General features: G+C 38.1%; 1 protein-coding gene and 1 long non-coding RNA gene across 4 annotated transcripts; one reads left to right on the top strand and one right to left on the bottom strand.

Annotated features, from left to right (window-relative positions):
- Nucleotides 1-614: 614 nt before the first annotated feature.
- LOC139166643 (uncharacterized) lies at nucleotides 615-2002 on the bottom strand. The gene is made up of 2 exons (XR_011559002.1): nucleotides 1675-2002; nucleotides 615-1536 (listed from the first exon to the last, which is right to left on the bottom strand). It is a non-coding gene; the product is annotated as an uncharacterized lncRNA (long non-coding RNA).
- On the top strand, nucleotides 1704-15025 carry ZBTB21 (zinc finger and BTB domain containing 21). Of its 3 annotated transcripts, XM_070750464.1 has the most exons (3): nucleotides 1704-1822; nucleotides 7343-7459; nucleotides 10358-15025. In XM_070750464.1, exon 3 carries the CDS (start codon nucleotides 10370-10372, stop codon nucleotides 13538-13540), a length of 3171 nt encoding a protein of 1056 aa, XP_070606565.1. In that variant the 5' UTR covers nucleotides 1704-1822; nucleotides 7343-7459; nucleotides 10358-10369; the 3' UTR covers nucleotides 13541-15025. The 3 variants fall into 3 exon arrangements, with proteins under 3 accessions (XP_070606565.1, XP_070606566.1, XP_070606567.1); XM_070750465.1 differs by lacking the exon at nucleotides 7343-7459; XM_070750466.1 differs by lacking the exons at nucleotides 1704-1822; nucleotides 7343-7459 and adding an exon at nucleotides 9011-9022.
- The last annotated feature ends 1486 nt before the right edge of the window (nucleotides 15026-16511 follow it).

Here is a 16511-nt window from a genome sequence, read left to right as displayed (position 1 = left end):
ATTCCTTGCTTTCTCCCTTATCTGCTTTAACTAACCATAAGGAGAGGCTTAAACATATAAATGACAGAATTAGGATCAAGAGAACTCTGTCTACTAACTCAGGTTCCACAGCCGCAAACAGTTCCAGATATAGCAAAAGGTATTATCAGGTTTTAGCAACCTGGCTGCTAATCTTGAGCACATGAGAAATTTTATCCATTAACCATGAGCAAAAATCACATTTTAAATCTTATGTCCCATCTCTCCCAATAACTTTTTTACATCAATATAAAAATGTAAACAATTTTGAATGGAAGGCTTTCCTTGGAATGGACTTTTTTGCATTTTAAAACATTGTACTTGGAGATATTTTTAGATATCATTTATCTTTTAGTTTCTGTTGTCTAGCTATAATTCAGTGAATAAGCTGCTATATCATCAGTTTGGTTTTGCTTTTCATGGGGGCATAGTTCTTTCTTTTTGTCTTTCATGACACTTACCTTTGCATAAATGATTTCTTTGAATTCTGTAATTTTCTTTTTTAAGTTATTAGATTTACAGATGCAATCAAAGGAAAACCAAGGAGAAAAAATTAAACCTTTCAGATCACTTTGGTAACATAGAAAGGGCAAGAGTTCCAAAACGACTGGTTTATTGATGATACAAAGGCTTTTGATTGTATAATCCTTTAAACATGGGTATATCAAACCACTTCACCTGCTCATTAAGGAATGCATGAGATGACTCAAAGGGGAAAAAATTCAAGCAAAATTTAAAGCATAATGTACGTGAATCAAAACTGGGAAAGGAATGCACCTAAATGCTTTATTTAACTTATATGCAGAATGTTAATCAGGAGAAATTTAAAGAGTTCTACATATTGTGGCTGGTTCAGAGTACTCATGAAATAAAGCTCAATGATACATTTAATATTTATGTATTAAAAAACAGACACCTTAATACAGGTAGGATATTATTAGTAGGGAATCAGATGGCTACTATTATTATGGGAAAAAATACTGCAGCGTCTCTTTCTCAAAATATGGAATTCGGCATCTTTCTACTGTTTTGAGGGCTGCAGTTTGAATCTGCTTTATTTTTAGACAAGTATAGATTTCCTAGTTCTCAACCGGTTTTATTCTTGTTTGTTTCGATAGGCTGTAAACGTTGTTTTTTTTAAAAACCTAGTATTCTGGAAGAGGCCGAGGGGCTGTCACAAAAAAACCCGTATAAACTCTCGCCCTTTTCCCCCTCAAAATTTGAAGGCCTGGACTTGGAAGTGCCTCGGCCTGCCTCCTTCAGGAAAACCGGTCATATCTTGGAGCCGAAAACAGCGTGCTTGAAAAGTTGCTCCTGCGACCTCAGCCCGACCAAAGCTGCCCGTCCTCTCCAAATCGTTCTTCGGCGCAGTATACCAGGGACCGCCTTCTCCGGTTTCTGTCAGCCTTCAACTGTAGCGGTCACCCCCCGCATAGCTTCAGCGCCCCTCAATCTCCCGGGCGGCTCTCCCACGACTCGCACCGTCGTCTCAGTCGCAGCATGGCCCGCCGGCGGTTCCTAAAGGGGAGAGGAAACCACCTCAGGGGCTCTTCGTCGCAAGCGGCGTCGACGCCGCCGCCCCCCCTCCCCCCCAAGAATCGGGAGCCTTCCCCCTCCTCCATCCGGCCAACTTCGACCAATCGCAAAGATGCGCACGTGATAAGCGTTCCCAACGATGACTTCATCCCTGGTGTGGGATGACGTCAAATTCAAGATGGATGGAATCACGGCGGTGGCGGCGGCGCGCGCGGGTGAATCGTAAAAGGAGACGGCCGAAGGGAGAAGGAAAGGGGGCGAGCGGAAGGTGAGTAAGAGACCCCAGGCGTTGCTCCTTTCAGGTGGAACTCCTCCTGGACAAAGGTTCGGGTTTCCCCGTGCACAAAGGCGTCTTTTCCTGACGTAACTCTGAGGTATATTTTTCCCCTGCCGAGTAGGGCTGCGGTCTTAAGCTCTTGTCTGCGCCTGCGCCAGTTACAAAACGCGCTCTTACCCCTTCACGGCGCATGCGTGGGTCCTGATAGACGCGTTCACGCTGTGGCATACATTCACGTCGTTTCTTTTATTTAGTTGCCTAGCGCGCATGTCTGTTGCCCATTTTTAGCTCATAGATGCTTTCTTTTTCTTTGCCGCGCCTGCGCTTTGCCCATATACACTAGGGTTCACCGCCTACGCGGTTGGTTTAAGAATAAATTGGGTGGGGTATAATTAAATGCATTGAGCATGCGCGAAAATGAATGTGCAGTAATGAGCTTGAAATCGTGTGATGTCATTTTGGGGCCACACCAGCCAGGCTGGTTCTCCGCGCAAAGGAAGGGTGGGTGTTGGTGACTTTAAGCATCAGGGTTCGTTGCCACCTTGTGCTTTTTGTTCCTATCAGTGCAACCATTTCTGAGCCCTCAAGTGTTGAAGTTCAGCTCCTAAAATTCCCAGACAGGACAGGAATTATTTATTATTTTATGTATTCATTTATTATGAATAAATAATTAATTATGAAAGTTAAAAGGTCAAAATACCGGGGGGGGGGGACATTATAATTTGAGAAAGTTATGATAGCCAGAGATAACAAAACTTTTGAATTGGGAGACCTTGGGATACAGCCTCTACAAGTACTTCCTTTAAACTTGTCTGCCCTAACTAATATGATATAAATAATATAATATAATAAACTCAAGGTGTATTTAACTTATATTGTGATGATTGGGAATTATACGAATAATGTCTGTATACATTTTAGAGGAGCATCTTGACCTGTAATATATGGGCTACTTTTCACATTGCAGTTTGCTAGGAAACCACACAGGATTAGAAGCACTGCTTTCATTAAAGGCTTTTTGAAAAGGATGTTTGCCTCCTGGTAAAAATCAATCTCTCTGGGGTTTTGACTTTCATGAGCGCTAACTGATTAATTATGTTTTGGTGTCAGTACCACTAAGGACTGATTAGTTGCAGCTGAGTGTAAAAAAAATTGCCAATATGTGTCTCTGTAGAAGCCCACTGGATAAAATACAGAGAAGACAAAATCTGTTGCAATCATTGGGAAGGAGAGGGAGCAGAGAAGGTGTGGGGGAAATTTGTATTTGAACAGTGCAGAGACAGTCATCAATTGCAGTACACCAAGGACAGGAAGTTTGCAATTGTCTATATATCTACAACTCAGGGGTGAGCTCCAGGCAGAACGCTAAATTGGGCTTGCTGCCGTGGCTTGTGAGTGCTTGACCAGCATAGTTTTGCTTCTGCACCTGTGGAGATAGCAAAATCACGCACGGAGCCGCAGATGCGTCTGTTTCAGCATGTGCAGAAGCAAAAAACCTCACCAAAATACAGGTGCACCTGCAGCTCTGTGCATGATTTTGCTATCTCCACAGGTGCAGAAGCAAAACCAGGCTGGCCCTGCAAGCACTTACAAGCCGTGGCAGCGAGCCCAATTTAGCGTTCTGCCTGGAGCTCACCCCTGAGTTGTAGATATATAGACAATTGCAGACTTCCTGTCCTTGGTGTACTGCACAAGCACTCACGAGCCGCAGTGGCAAACCCAATTTAGTGTTCCAGCTAGCAGCCTACTCCTGCTACAACTATAATGTCCACAGTCCCTTGTCACTGATCTTGTTGCTAGGGATCATCATGAATATTGCAGTTCAAATTAACTGGCAGACCTTCAGCTCATACATTTTTTGTTCTGGTCTCCAGCAGCAACCTATTGCACAGAAAAGGCAAATTCAGGAAAATAAGATCCACTACAACAGGGGTGTCAAACTCATTTTCACTGAGAGCCACAACAGCATTATGGTTGCTTTCAAAGGGCCAGTGGTTGAGTCACCATGACTAGGTGGGCATGGGTGGTTGTGCCTGCTTGACGCAGCAGCGTCCTCCACCTCCTATGGGGTGGGCGGGGGCAGGCAAGGCTGCAAGAGGGGATCCGGAGGTCTTTAGCAGAAGAAGACTAGATCAGGATGTATGACAAAGCCTAGTCCATCAGAGGAGCCTTGCCATCCCTCTCAGGTCACACGGAGGGACCCTGGAGGGCAACACGGGCTGCCCAGAGCCTTGGATAGCAGAGGGCAAGCACCCAGACCAGCCCTTGAGTTTCCGGGGTCCTGGGACCGCCCAGCCCAGCCCCACTTACCCCAAGGGGGCACCCAGCTACCTTTATCTCCTTGAATCTCCTGATGCTGTGCTCATTCTCCTTGGCCAGGTTGCTCATTGTGGGTGTGGGAGGGAAAAGTGATGGATTAGAAGAAAGTCCACTGTATTTCCATGCAAGGACACCAGGTTTTGTAACCAAAGCATCCTGAGTGATAGGAGGGGAAACTATCAAGACAGGACAGGAGGAGGCAAGGTAACTGAGTGCTAAGGCAGGACTTACCTGACACCCTCTCTCTCATTCCAATCTGCCTCCCTTCTTCCCTTCCTTCCTTCTCTCTCATTCCAATCTCTTTTTCTTCCTCCTTCCTTCCCACCTTTCTTGCCTCCCTCCTTCTTATTCCAATCTTCCTTGCCTCCTTCCTTCCCTGCTTCTCATTCTCATCTCCCTCCTTCCTTCACTCACTTACTCACTCACTCACCTGCCTTCCTTCTCATTCCCTTCTCCTTCCTCCCTCCCTCTGTGCCCAGAAAGGAATGAGGGGAGGGAGAGAAGTTGGCAGTGCTGTCAATGGCCGTACCAACATGGCTGTGGCTTTCCCATGTGGGGATTGGAGCAGTTCTAATGAAAGGGAAGCACTTGTGGGCCATGGAGGTGCTGGTGACTTGCGCAGCGCTAATCTACAACTGTGGCAGCCATAGCCATGTAGGCTGGAACATGGCCAGCCTTAGATCCCCGCCCCTGGGCATGCGGACAGGAGGCAGAAAGTATGCGGGGCCAGACAGTCACAACAACTATCTGAGTCCTTCCCTTTCACCGGAATGCCAGGACAGAACGTTCACTGTTCCTGTCTATGCGCCCACAGTGGGAGGGGCTGAGGCAGCAGGGGCCGGCCTCTCCTCTCCAGGTCTAACCACATTGGGTGGTCTTGTATTTGACATGTCTGCTCTACAAACCTGAGTTAAATGATCTCTCAACTGCCTCCTAAATTGCCTTGCATTTTAAGACTACGATCCTACCCTACAACTGCAGCTAGCTATTCTACTTTTAATGCCTGTGGCGCTAAGTTTATATTAAAAAATAGTTTAAAAGCAACATTAGATACCATTATTTACATATATTAAGCAAAAAAAGTCCAGATATATTGGACAATAAACCTCAGGTGTTTAATCAAATCCGGAAAAAAATTGACAGCTCTTACAGTTTATAGAGGACCTGCACAATTACCTATATCATATTCAGCTAGTACGAAGTAAAGTTGAAAGGACATCAGCAAATAAGAAAGATTTCCAAAGTTAAGAAGAAACTATGTTGGGCAGAGTCGTGTGACTTACAGTACAGTAGTAACAAAGTCTGTGTGTCAGTGTTGTTTCTTTTAGAAGCACAGGTACAAAATTTAAGTGGGAATTCATATACCTGGCAGGCTCAAACATTAGAGGCTATACAGTACTTGGAAGTGAATCCAATCAGGGTAGTTCTGTTCTGGGATTCACAGACAAGTTCACCTAATTTCAGTGTTCCAGTTAGGACTCCTCAGATGTCGTTTAAATAGTATAGGCAATCACTGATTTTGTCCAACTGTCTGTCAAAGGAAAGTCTTAAGTGCTTACAACCATTTGTATATACAGTGTTCCCTTGACTTTTGCGGGGGATACGTTCCAAGACCGCCCACAAAAGTCAAATTTCCGTGAAGTAGAGATGCTCCCTTTTCTTCCTTCCTCCCCTTTCTTCCTCCATTCCTGGTTTTACTTACCCCCAGAACCCACAGGGGCAACGAGGCGGCAAGCAGGGGGCTTTGCTGCACTTGCGGCAGGCGGCAGTAAAGCTTGGCTTCAATTGGAGCGTACCAATGCTCCAAGAATTAAAGGGGCGGAAACGGAGCTTTTATTTAAAGAAGCAGGACGGCTGAGGTGGGGGGGGGGGGAGGAGAGTTAAAATGCACAGTATTGTACATTGGGCAGCCCCAGAAAATCCTTGGTGTGCAAAAAGACCACAGAGTGTTTTTTTAAATAATATTTTTTGAAAAAACGTGGTATAGACTTTTCGCGAAGTTCAGACCCGTGAAAATCGAGGGAACATTGTATCCTGAACCTGAGATTCAAAAGAGAAATACTTATAGTAGGTGGGGGAATTATTTCTAATAGGCCTGAACTGAGCACTCAGGATACCAAACACATGACTAGATTTTGTTTATCATTGCATGCAGAAAAAAAGCTGACTGTAATTTTCTAATTAAGTCTATATATTTTTCTTCTTTTTTATTACCTATTGGGGTCAGTTTGGTTTTTTTAATTGATCTTATACCATCCAGTCAATTTCATGTCTTAGCAACTACATAGATTAAACTGCAAATCATTTTATATTTTATATCCTTTATTTTTTTTGGGGGGGGGGAGGTGTAAAATACTAGAGTAGATCAAGTTGCCTTCTGGTCAATGTTCATTGAGGCCTTTCTCATTGTCACTACAATGATCATTTGTCTCCAGCATTTTCCTATATCACTGATGCCCAGTATAGGTGCTTTCTTGCTTCATCTGGATATGTGAGATGAATTTCATGAAGGGAAAATGCAAATGTACACACATTTACTTGGCATGCATCCCTGGCTTTCATTGCTCATGCTCTTCCCTCCCAGGAATACATACATACTCTGCCATGATCAGGCACCATAGCACAAGTTAAGGGCAAGGAATTGTTAGTGTAATTAATCATAGTAAAATACAATCAAAACATGAAGTAAAGTAAGATAATAGATATATTAAGCAGTAAGTAGCAGTTATCAATTCACATTTCTTTGGTCCAAACTGAGATGTCCAAAAGCTTGTCTGACCAATAATATATTTTTTGCAAGAACAATATCAAATATTGGATTAGTTTGGCTTCTTTAACTAAGAGTTCCAAAATCTAGAAGCAGTCCCTGAAAACATCCCTTTCAGGTCCTCAGAAATGTACTGTACTGAGGGTAGAACAGAAAAGGGAAAGGTTTTTTGAAGATTCTTGAAATAAAATCAGACGCATCTGAGAATGAATCTAGTTCTATTGCGTCCAAGATTTAAAAGTTATAATCAACTACTTTGAACTGTTTCCAAAACAGATTGTTTCCTACATTGAAAAGAGCTCAAGAAAACCATTTTTAGTATGGTTATTCTTACGTGTTGAAGGAGTGGTAATTACTCAGAAAATTATTTTGGATGTTAATTTTATTTTGCAATAGACAACAATTTATTTTTTTCTCCATAACAGAGTATATGACATAAACACTTCAAAATCATTGCCAATTAAGGAGTAAATGCAGTACTGAATCTAAGATTTCTCTTGCTCGGAAGTGTTTTTTGAAGAAGAAGAAAAAAACCATTTCTGGTAGGTTCTATTTATTTTTAGTAGTATGAATTTAGGATTAAATTTCTTGATTTTCTTTAGTATTTCAGTTATTACAGAATAAGACCTTTTGCAGATGTAAGATTTTTGAACATTACTGGAAAAAAGCACAAAGAGCCTAGTTCCACTTTTCTCTTCCGCATAATTGTGAAGGGAGACTACTTTAAATTATTTAGATTCCCCATTATATCTGAAAATGGAGAAGAGGATTGCAACAAATTTGGAGAAGAAAATAGAGACTTGGCATTATGGCTACAACAGACAAGAGAAGAAATAGGAAGGATGCTTGTTGCTTACATTCATATAATACTAAACTTGTTCTAGTATTATTTCAGGTCAAATTTCCATACATTGTTTCATACTTCCTATATATAGTAAATGAATATGTTCTGTATATCCAATAAAAAAATCTCATGAATCAACTCAGCAATTACAATGAAAGGCAGAAAATAAGATATTAAAAAATAAGTATGTTGGATCCCATGTAAACATTTAAACCAGCGACTCGCAGAATAATGTTTTTTGAAGGACTGTCTACCAGATCATTATCAAGATAGAGTGAAAGCATTTTCACCTTTGATGCAAAATGCAATTTCTGTATTTTACAGCAAAGAAGGCGCTAAGAACAGAACTAAGTCTCTGGCAATGTTATAATTGCTCAAATGTGAAATTTTTATACAATTAATTTCTGTAGTATTGAAGCAGCCTGTGTATTTAATTTAGATCACAATATCTACAAAAAAACAACAGAAGAACTACTAGAAGACAAAGACATCCCAGTGAACACTAATCCAACACAAAAACTAGACAATCAGATCAGGAGAACTATCAGTGACTTCACTAAAAAAGGCCAAATTACCAAAGATAAACAGTGGCAGATTAGAAGCAATGGACCCATCCTTTCATGCTTCTACAGATGCCCTAAAATACATAAACCTGACATACCCCTCCATTCAATCACATCATTAGTGAGAACCCCTACCTACAACACAAAAGAATTAACAAAAATACAATACAAAAAAATAAAAAATCTTTGGCACCTCACAAGATGAAGCAAACATTCCATCAACTTTCCACTACAGTGTCTTCAAACAATCAGAGATGTGACTATAGATGAAGACAAAATCATGGTCTCATTTGCTATCACAGCTCTGTTCATGTCCATACATTCAGAATTAGCCAAAGAATTTAAGACACATCGTTCCACAGTACAGTTGATTTATCCAAATTACACCGAGATTGAAACACCCAGGATTATGGATCTCATTAACTCTGCCTAACCACATATTCCAATTTGATGGACAAATTTACCAACAATTAAAGGCACACCTATGGGATCACCACTTTTAAGACTTACAGCAGTCATTATGCAACATCTTGAAGCTATAGCACTTCTACAAATATAACCCAAAATATGGATTACTGTACATACCGTGTTTCCCCGAAAACAAGACATACCCCGAAAGTAAGGCATGTCAGAGGTTTTGCAGAATTTGCTAATATAAGGCACGACCCGAAAATAAGGCGCAGTCAAGTTTACATACGGTACGGTGGAAAAACATACGGTACCATTCAAAGCTGTTCATAGCGGTACCGTAATACAGTGTTCCCTCGATTTTCGCGTGGGTTGCCTTCTGAGACCGCGAAATGCCTGACCACTCAACCCAATACATCACAACCAACACAAGCCCTAAAAAGAGTATCACTGTCATACATCAATAATGTCTCAGAAATCACCAACAGACTACTGCAACCACATGAAATCAGTGGCATACACAAGCTAACTAAAACCTTTTAAAATATCCGAAATAAATCAAAAGACCCATCAGCCCCAGAAGAACAAACAGTATTTTGTTGCCGCAACAAATTGGACAAACATAGGACAAACAGGCAGAAGACTGGCAGAATGCATCTATGAACACCAACTAGCATTCAAAATACACTGCTCAAAAAAATAAAGGGAACTCTTAAACAGCACACTATAACTCCAAGTAAGTCAAACTTCTGTGAAATCAAACTGTCCACTTAGGAAGTAACACTGATTGACAATCAATTTCACATGCTGTTGTGCACATTCAATTTTGTACAGAGCAAAGTATTCAATGAGAATATTTCATTCATTCAGATCTAGGATGTATAATTTGAATGTTTCCTTTGTTTTTTTGAGCAGTATACATAAAGAAAACTCTTTACGTTCATAACATATGGAAAGACATAACCATAGTCTCAATTGCGAAACTGATCATCCTAGATGAAGCCAAGTCCAAAAATGATAGGAAATTTCTAGAAGTCTGGCACTCTGACAAGAGACACATAGACATAAACAATATATACTATGCAAAAGAGACAATCAACAAGCCAAAAAGAGAACAAAGGAGACCAAAATAACTCCTTACCAGCAATTAGCTAGATGAGTATAGATTAACTCCAAGCTTAATATCATCAATAATTATTTTAGATTCAACTCACATATAGTACCCCCTGTTCCACTTTATTAAATTGGGATTATTTCCTTTGCATTTAGAATTAAATAAGAATTGAAAAGAAGACTTTAAATATTTAACCAGTTTTAATTTTAATATTGTTTTGTTTGCTAAATATTTAAATTACCTTATATATGCAGATAAAATCTAAGTGGAATTTTCTCCTTGATTGTGCATAGGCTGATTGTACATTGTACTACATTTTACATATATGTATATATTTATGTACATGCACACTATATTTAATTGATATAGAATGTTGTGCATGTTAAAAATCTAAACAAAATATATTAAGATCATATTATGCTTTGGGTATATTATTTTAAAATGCTCTTATTTTTATTCCATCTAAATTATTTTGTGAAAGTGAGTCTGGTTTTTATTTTTTGTCTTTCAGATAAACTTAATCATGGATGGACTTTTGCATTATATAAATCCGGCACATGCTATTTCTCTTTTAAGTGCTTTAAATGAACAGCGTCTGAAAGGACAACTTTGTGATGTTGTTCTAATAGTAGGAGATCAAAAATTTCGAGCTCATAAAAATGTTCTAGCTGCCAGCAGTGAATACTTCCAATCTCTATTCACTAAGAAAGAAAATGAGTCTCAGTCAGTATTTCAACTTGATTTCTGTGAACCAGATACCTTTGATAATGTATTAAATTACATTTATTCATCATCTTTGTTTGTTGAGAAAAGCAGTCTGGCTGGTGTGCAAGAAGTAGGCTACAGTCTTGGAATTTCCTTTCTTACTAACATTGTGTCTAGAAGTCCTCAAGTTCCTTTACCTTCATGTCCTATCAAGAAAATATTATTCCACGAAGATGATGAAAGTGGCTCCCAGAAAAGAAGTGTCATTGTTTGTCAGAGCAAAAATGAAACACAGGGAGAAAATGTTGGTCAAACCTTCCATGATATAAGCCATAGTTCTAATTTTTTGTCATCGGTTGCTATCAAAACTAAGTGGCCACAACAATCAACTGAATTTCAGCATAATCTATCACTAAATGAAAAGAGATGGTTAAAAGATAGTTCTTTAAGATATTCAAAGACCAATGAATCTTCAATTACAATGGAAGGTCAAAGTAGAAAGAAAAGAAATGCAATATTATCACAGAAATCGTTTGTAGAGAAAGAACTGGCAGTTGATGAACGAGGAGAAAGTGATCAACTTTTAAGAGAAAAAGCAGAGGAAATATCCTTGAAACAAGTTTGTCCACCCGCTGAATCTGTATGCAATTCATCAGAAGCCACATTTTTGCTGAATGAAAGAAAGAAAGTAACTAGTTCAGGTGAAGACAGGAATTTACTATACTATTCAAAATTAGGATTAGTACTCCCGTCTAGGATAGCTGGTCCTGAAAGCCAAAGTACTGACAGAAGTGGACCACTTGTAAAAAGTCTTCTTCGAAGGTCATTGTCAATGGATAGTCAAGTTCCTATATCTTCACCCTCTATCGATTTAAAGCTTTCTCAAAGATCTTCAATGGGAAACAATGCACAAGGAATAATGTTGAATGTAATATCTCAAAAGTCATCCATGAAAGATACTTCAGAAATAGCAGCCCCTGATGATAAGACACAGATAATGCATCCACATCGTCTCAGATCCTTCAGTGCTTCTCAATCAACAGACAGGGACATGAATTCTCAAGATGTACAGATTAAAATTGAACCTAGCAGTCCACTTTCAGATCCATCTGAAATTATAAGAATTACAGTGGGAGATACTTTATCATCTGTCAATAAAAGTGACTCTTTTAAGACTGAAGATGACCATAGGGAACTCACTAATTCTTTTAAAGCAGAAGATAGTGAGCTCAGTAGACTTCCAGCTAAAAGAAGATTTCAAGCAGACAGAAGGCTACCACTCAAAAAAATGAAAGTAGACCAACATGTTTCCCCAGAGTCTAAGGACAATTTTGAAGAGAATTTGAATCCTATACCCTTTGTTGATTTCCCAGATTCTGATGTTAGCAGAGATGAATGTGGTGAACTGGAGGAAACAAAGCCTAACAAAAAATTTAAGTGCAAACACTGTCTTAAGATTTTCAGGTCAACAGCAGGCCTACATCGTCATGTCAATATGTACCACAATCCAGAGAAACCATATGCTTGTGATATTTGCCATAAGAGATTTCACACAAATTTCAAAGTTTGGACCCATTGCCAGACACAACATGGAATTGTAAAGAACCCCTCGCCTGCTTCTAGCTCACATGCTGTCTTAGATGAAAAATTCCAGAGGAAATTAATTGATATTGTAAGAGAACGGGAAATTAAAAAAGCTTTGATTGTTAAATTAAGGCGTGGAAAACCAGGGTTTCAGGGACAAGCTAGTTCACAAGCTCAACAAGTCATCAAAAGGAATCTGAGGTCAAGAAATAGAGGAGCTTACATTTGTACCTACTGTGGGAAAGCATATCGCTTCCTGTCACAGTTTAAACAGCATATAAAAATGCACCCAGGAGAAAAATTGGCTGGAGGAAATAAAACTCTTGTTAAACCAAAAGAAGATAGTCGCATTGAAAACCCAGTGGAAAACAAAAAAGTTTATCAGTGTCGTATTTGTAATGCTAAACTGTCGTCTCTTACTGAACAAGGAAATCATGAACGGCTGTGCCGGAAAGCAACAGTTTGTGCTTACTGCAGTCTTCTGTTTTCTTCTCCAGAACTGAAGCATGATCATGAAGTCACATGTGAATATAAGAAGCTCACTTGCTTGGAGTGTATGCGAACTTTTAAATCCTCCTTCAGTATTTGGCGCCATCAAGTTGAGGTGCACAATCAAAATACGATGGCTCCAACAGAGAATTTTTCTTTGCCAGTTTTGGAGCACAATGGTGAAGTAAGTAATGCTTCAAAACCACCTTATCAAGCAGACAAAATTGGCCACTTTCTCACTGCTAAAGAAGATGGTGTATTTAGCGATTCCTCAGAGCAAATCAATTTTGATTCAGAAGATTCCTCATGCCTTCCTGAAGACCTTAGCGTTTCCAAACAGCTGAAAGTTCAAATCAAAGAAGAACCTGGGGATGATATAGAAGAGGAGATTTCTGAAAGCAGCCGGGAATCAAAGGAAGGCAATGCTAATAAGGATACCGGTTTGTGGCCCTGTGAAAAGTGTGGAAAAATTTTCACCGTACACAAGCAGCTAGAGCGTCATCAAGAGCTTTTATGCTCGGTGAAACCCTTTATTTGCCATGTGTGTAATAAGGCTTTTCGAACCAATTTCCGATTGTGGAGTCATTTCCAGTCCCATATGGCACAAGCTTCAGAAGAACCTTTGCGAAAAGAACCTGAGATGTGCTCTTCAGCTAATTCTCCTTCACCACCACCTCTGCCTCCACCCCCTCCACTTCCCAAAATACAGCCTTTGGAACCTGATAGTCCTACAAGCCTATCAGAAACCCCTTCAGGTAGTGAGAAATTATTTGTTCCACAGAAGTCTGACACACTTTTTTATCATGCTCCACCACTGTCAGCTATCACATTCAAAAGACAGTATATGTGCAAACTTTGCCATAGGACATTCAAAACTGCATTTAGTCTTTGGAGCCATGAACAGACACACAATTAAAGAAAACGTTTTTAAAAGAGTGCCTACAGAAAGTTTGAAATATTTGTTTAATTTCTGTGATGTTTTTGAAATTGTATCATTGAAAGTAGATTATATATAAATAAATATATATATATATATATATAATATATGGCATACACATATAAAGGGTAAAAAAACCACCTCAAAATTAAACTTGAAATTTGTGATGCTGTGTTTTGGATATAGAAATGAAAGTAAACTAAATTTATCCTTACTAGAAAAAATTGTGCAAACTTTTTGATATTGTGATTTCAGATTTCCTAGTTATAGAATATTTACATTAATTAAATCTGAGTATATATTTCTCATAATGCTATACTGGTAAACATGGATACATGTAAAAAAAGAATCAGTGACTTGTTTTTACAGAAAATAACTCATGAGCTCCATAAATTAGTCCTTCATTTGATGTTAAGGGAAGAAGTGGATTGAATGCTTTGCTATGTTGGCCTTGGTCCTGTTAAACATTAGCAATAATGAATAAAACCTCAATTGAATTAACTTGACCCTTATTGAAAACGGTTGCTTATCTTGCAATAATTTCATTACTGGAATTTTCTGAATGAATATTGTACAAGATGTAATCAAGGATGAGCAATATGTAAGTGTTTGGATTTTTATACATATACAAGTAGTCCTAATTTATGATCATAATTGAGCCCAAAATTTATTTTGCTGAGTAGAACATTTGTTCTGAGTTTTGTCCCATTTTACAACCTTTCTTACAACAGTTGTTAAGTGAATCCCTGCAGCTATTAAGTTAGTGACATGATTGTGACATGACTTCCCCATTTACTTATGATCACAAAAGATTATCACGTGACCTCAGGATACTGCATCATAAATATGATTCACTTGCCAAGCATCTGAATTTTGATCACATGACCATGGGGGATGCTGCAAGAGTCGTAAATGTGAAAAATTGTCATAAGTCACTTCTTTTCAGTACTGCTATAACTCTGGCAATTAAATGAATTACCTGTATAGTAGGTGTGAACCTTACTTTGCTTGCCTTAAAAAGGTTCTTAATTTATGATACAGTTCTTATCTGATCCTCAAAGTCTGATAGTCTTATATTTTAATACACAGAACTAATGTAAAAAGAAGCAAATTGATATTTCAATGCAAACTTTCATTTTTGAATGAAATAGCATTTAATAGATATCATAAATTCTTCTTTGCTTCTGATCCATATTGGTGCTTATGTTTCATTATAGTGAAAATTATGAATATGAACATTTTAAAAATGAGAAATTTTATTTTCATTACTGGGTAATAGTGAGCTCGGCCAAGGCTGAAAAAAGTGTTTGAAAAAAAGTTCAAATGTAGATAATTATGTATGTATAAATGAAAAATGAATAGAAAATTTCTATTAAGTATGCTTAGGTGAAAGTGCAGGAGGAAATGCAACACCCAAAAGCAATGTATTTCATAAATGAAAATCCACAATGAACTTTTCTATCCAATATTCTACGTTCAGTGTCTTTTTTTTTCATTTAAGATTAAAGTGATTAGAATATTGAGCCATAATCTAATGCAAATGTAAGCCCACTAATTTTCCTTTGCCAAAATGCCTAATTTGGGTCCTGTTTCCCAAAATGCCTGTGTACTTTCAGTGATAGTTAAAATAGTGTTTCCAAATGTGGTGCTCTTTAATTTCATAATTTCCCACCAATTATGGACAGTTTAGAAACTAGTTCATTTTAATGTGTGATTTATTTATTCACATAGACATCTGCACTCACATACATTTACAGTTGCAGCATCTATAAACAACTCCATGCATGTGTATTCATCAATTGTAATGCAACATTCTTACATAAGAATCCTTGTTCATTGATTTCTTCTTTTGGTATAATACAACCATTGCAGTAGATAAGCTTCATATATATCAGTAGTGCTACAGTTAAAATTGACTGATACAGTAGGACAATGAGTTATAGCATCCGTACATGTCTTAAGTAGAATAATCAATACAGAAGTCTGCCAAGCATTTGGAGTTTTATTTCTTGCTGAAAAATTAACATTTAACCCTGGTTTATTTTAAGTTTGTTCTAGTGTCCATATATTAGAATAAATGATAAGAATGTGAGTGCTGTAGATGCATCAACTGACATTTTAGATTGTGATGTAAGAATTTTTTTTGAGCTAGAGTAATAATAAGATTCATTTATTTTATACTATTTAAAAACAAAAAGAAACTTGTTGAAGAAATTTTCTAGAACAAAGAGCAATAGGACACATACTATAATCTAATAGAAATGAAATATGAGCAATAAATATATCATTGTCAGTCACATTATTAGATAACTTAAAATTACAATATTTTTAAAAGTTAAAAATAAGCTTATAAAATTCATGTGATCTAGTGATCACCATGTAATGTTTATTGGGGTTTTAAAATTTTATTTTCTATGGTCAACTGATCAAATGGTGTAGAAAATATGGGTTGTCAAATCACTTTTTGATCAAACATGGTAAGTTCTTGAATGCCCATGATCCAAATATTAGTAAACAAGGTAATAAAAGCAGAAATAAGTTTCACAAGAACGTAGCTGTATAACAAACATTGAGGCCCTTTCATCAAATTTCTGGTCAAATCATATTCTATTGTGGGAATTGTAAAATTGTAAGATATTTCTGGGTATCAACAGTTGCTTGGAGCAGTTACTACCTTATTGCTGCTGACATTCTTTTTTGCCTGGCCTTTATTGGGAATCACTTGTTTATGCTGATGATTGAGAAGTCTAACCCAGTTTGCATGGTACGTTATCGATATTTAGATGAACCGAGTTCCCAAGATCATATGACTAAGTTCTCTCACCACACTAGGCTACAATGGAGTTAGTGAGTACTGTATATCAGAAAGAGGAATTTGCAAAACACATGCTAATTGTAAGAAAGCTATACGATTATACCTGACCACTAAATTCTCCACAAGATAATTACT

Source organism: Erythrolamprus reginae, chromosome 4 (assembly GCF_031021105.1).
Source record: "Erythrolamprus reginae isolate rEryReg1 chromosome 4, rEryReg1.hap1, whole genome shotgun sequence".
Lineage (NCBI taxonomy): Eukaryota > Metazoa > Chordata > Lepidosauria > Squamata > Dipsadidae > Erythrolamprus > Erythrolamprus reginae.
Note: the sequence above shows the minus strand (reverse complement) of the source record. Positions and strands in the feature narration are given on the sequence as shown.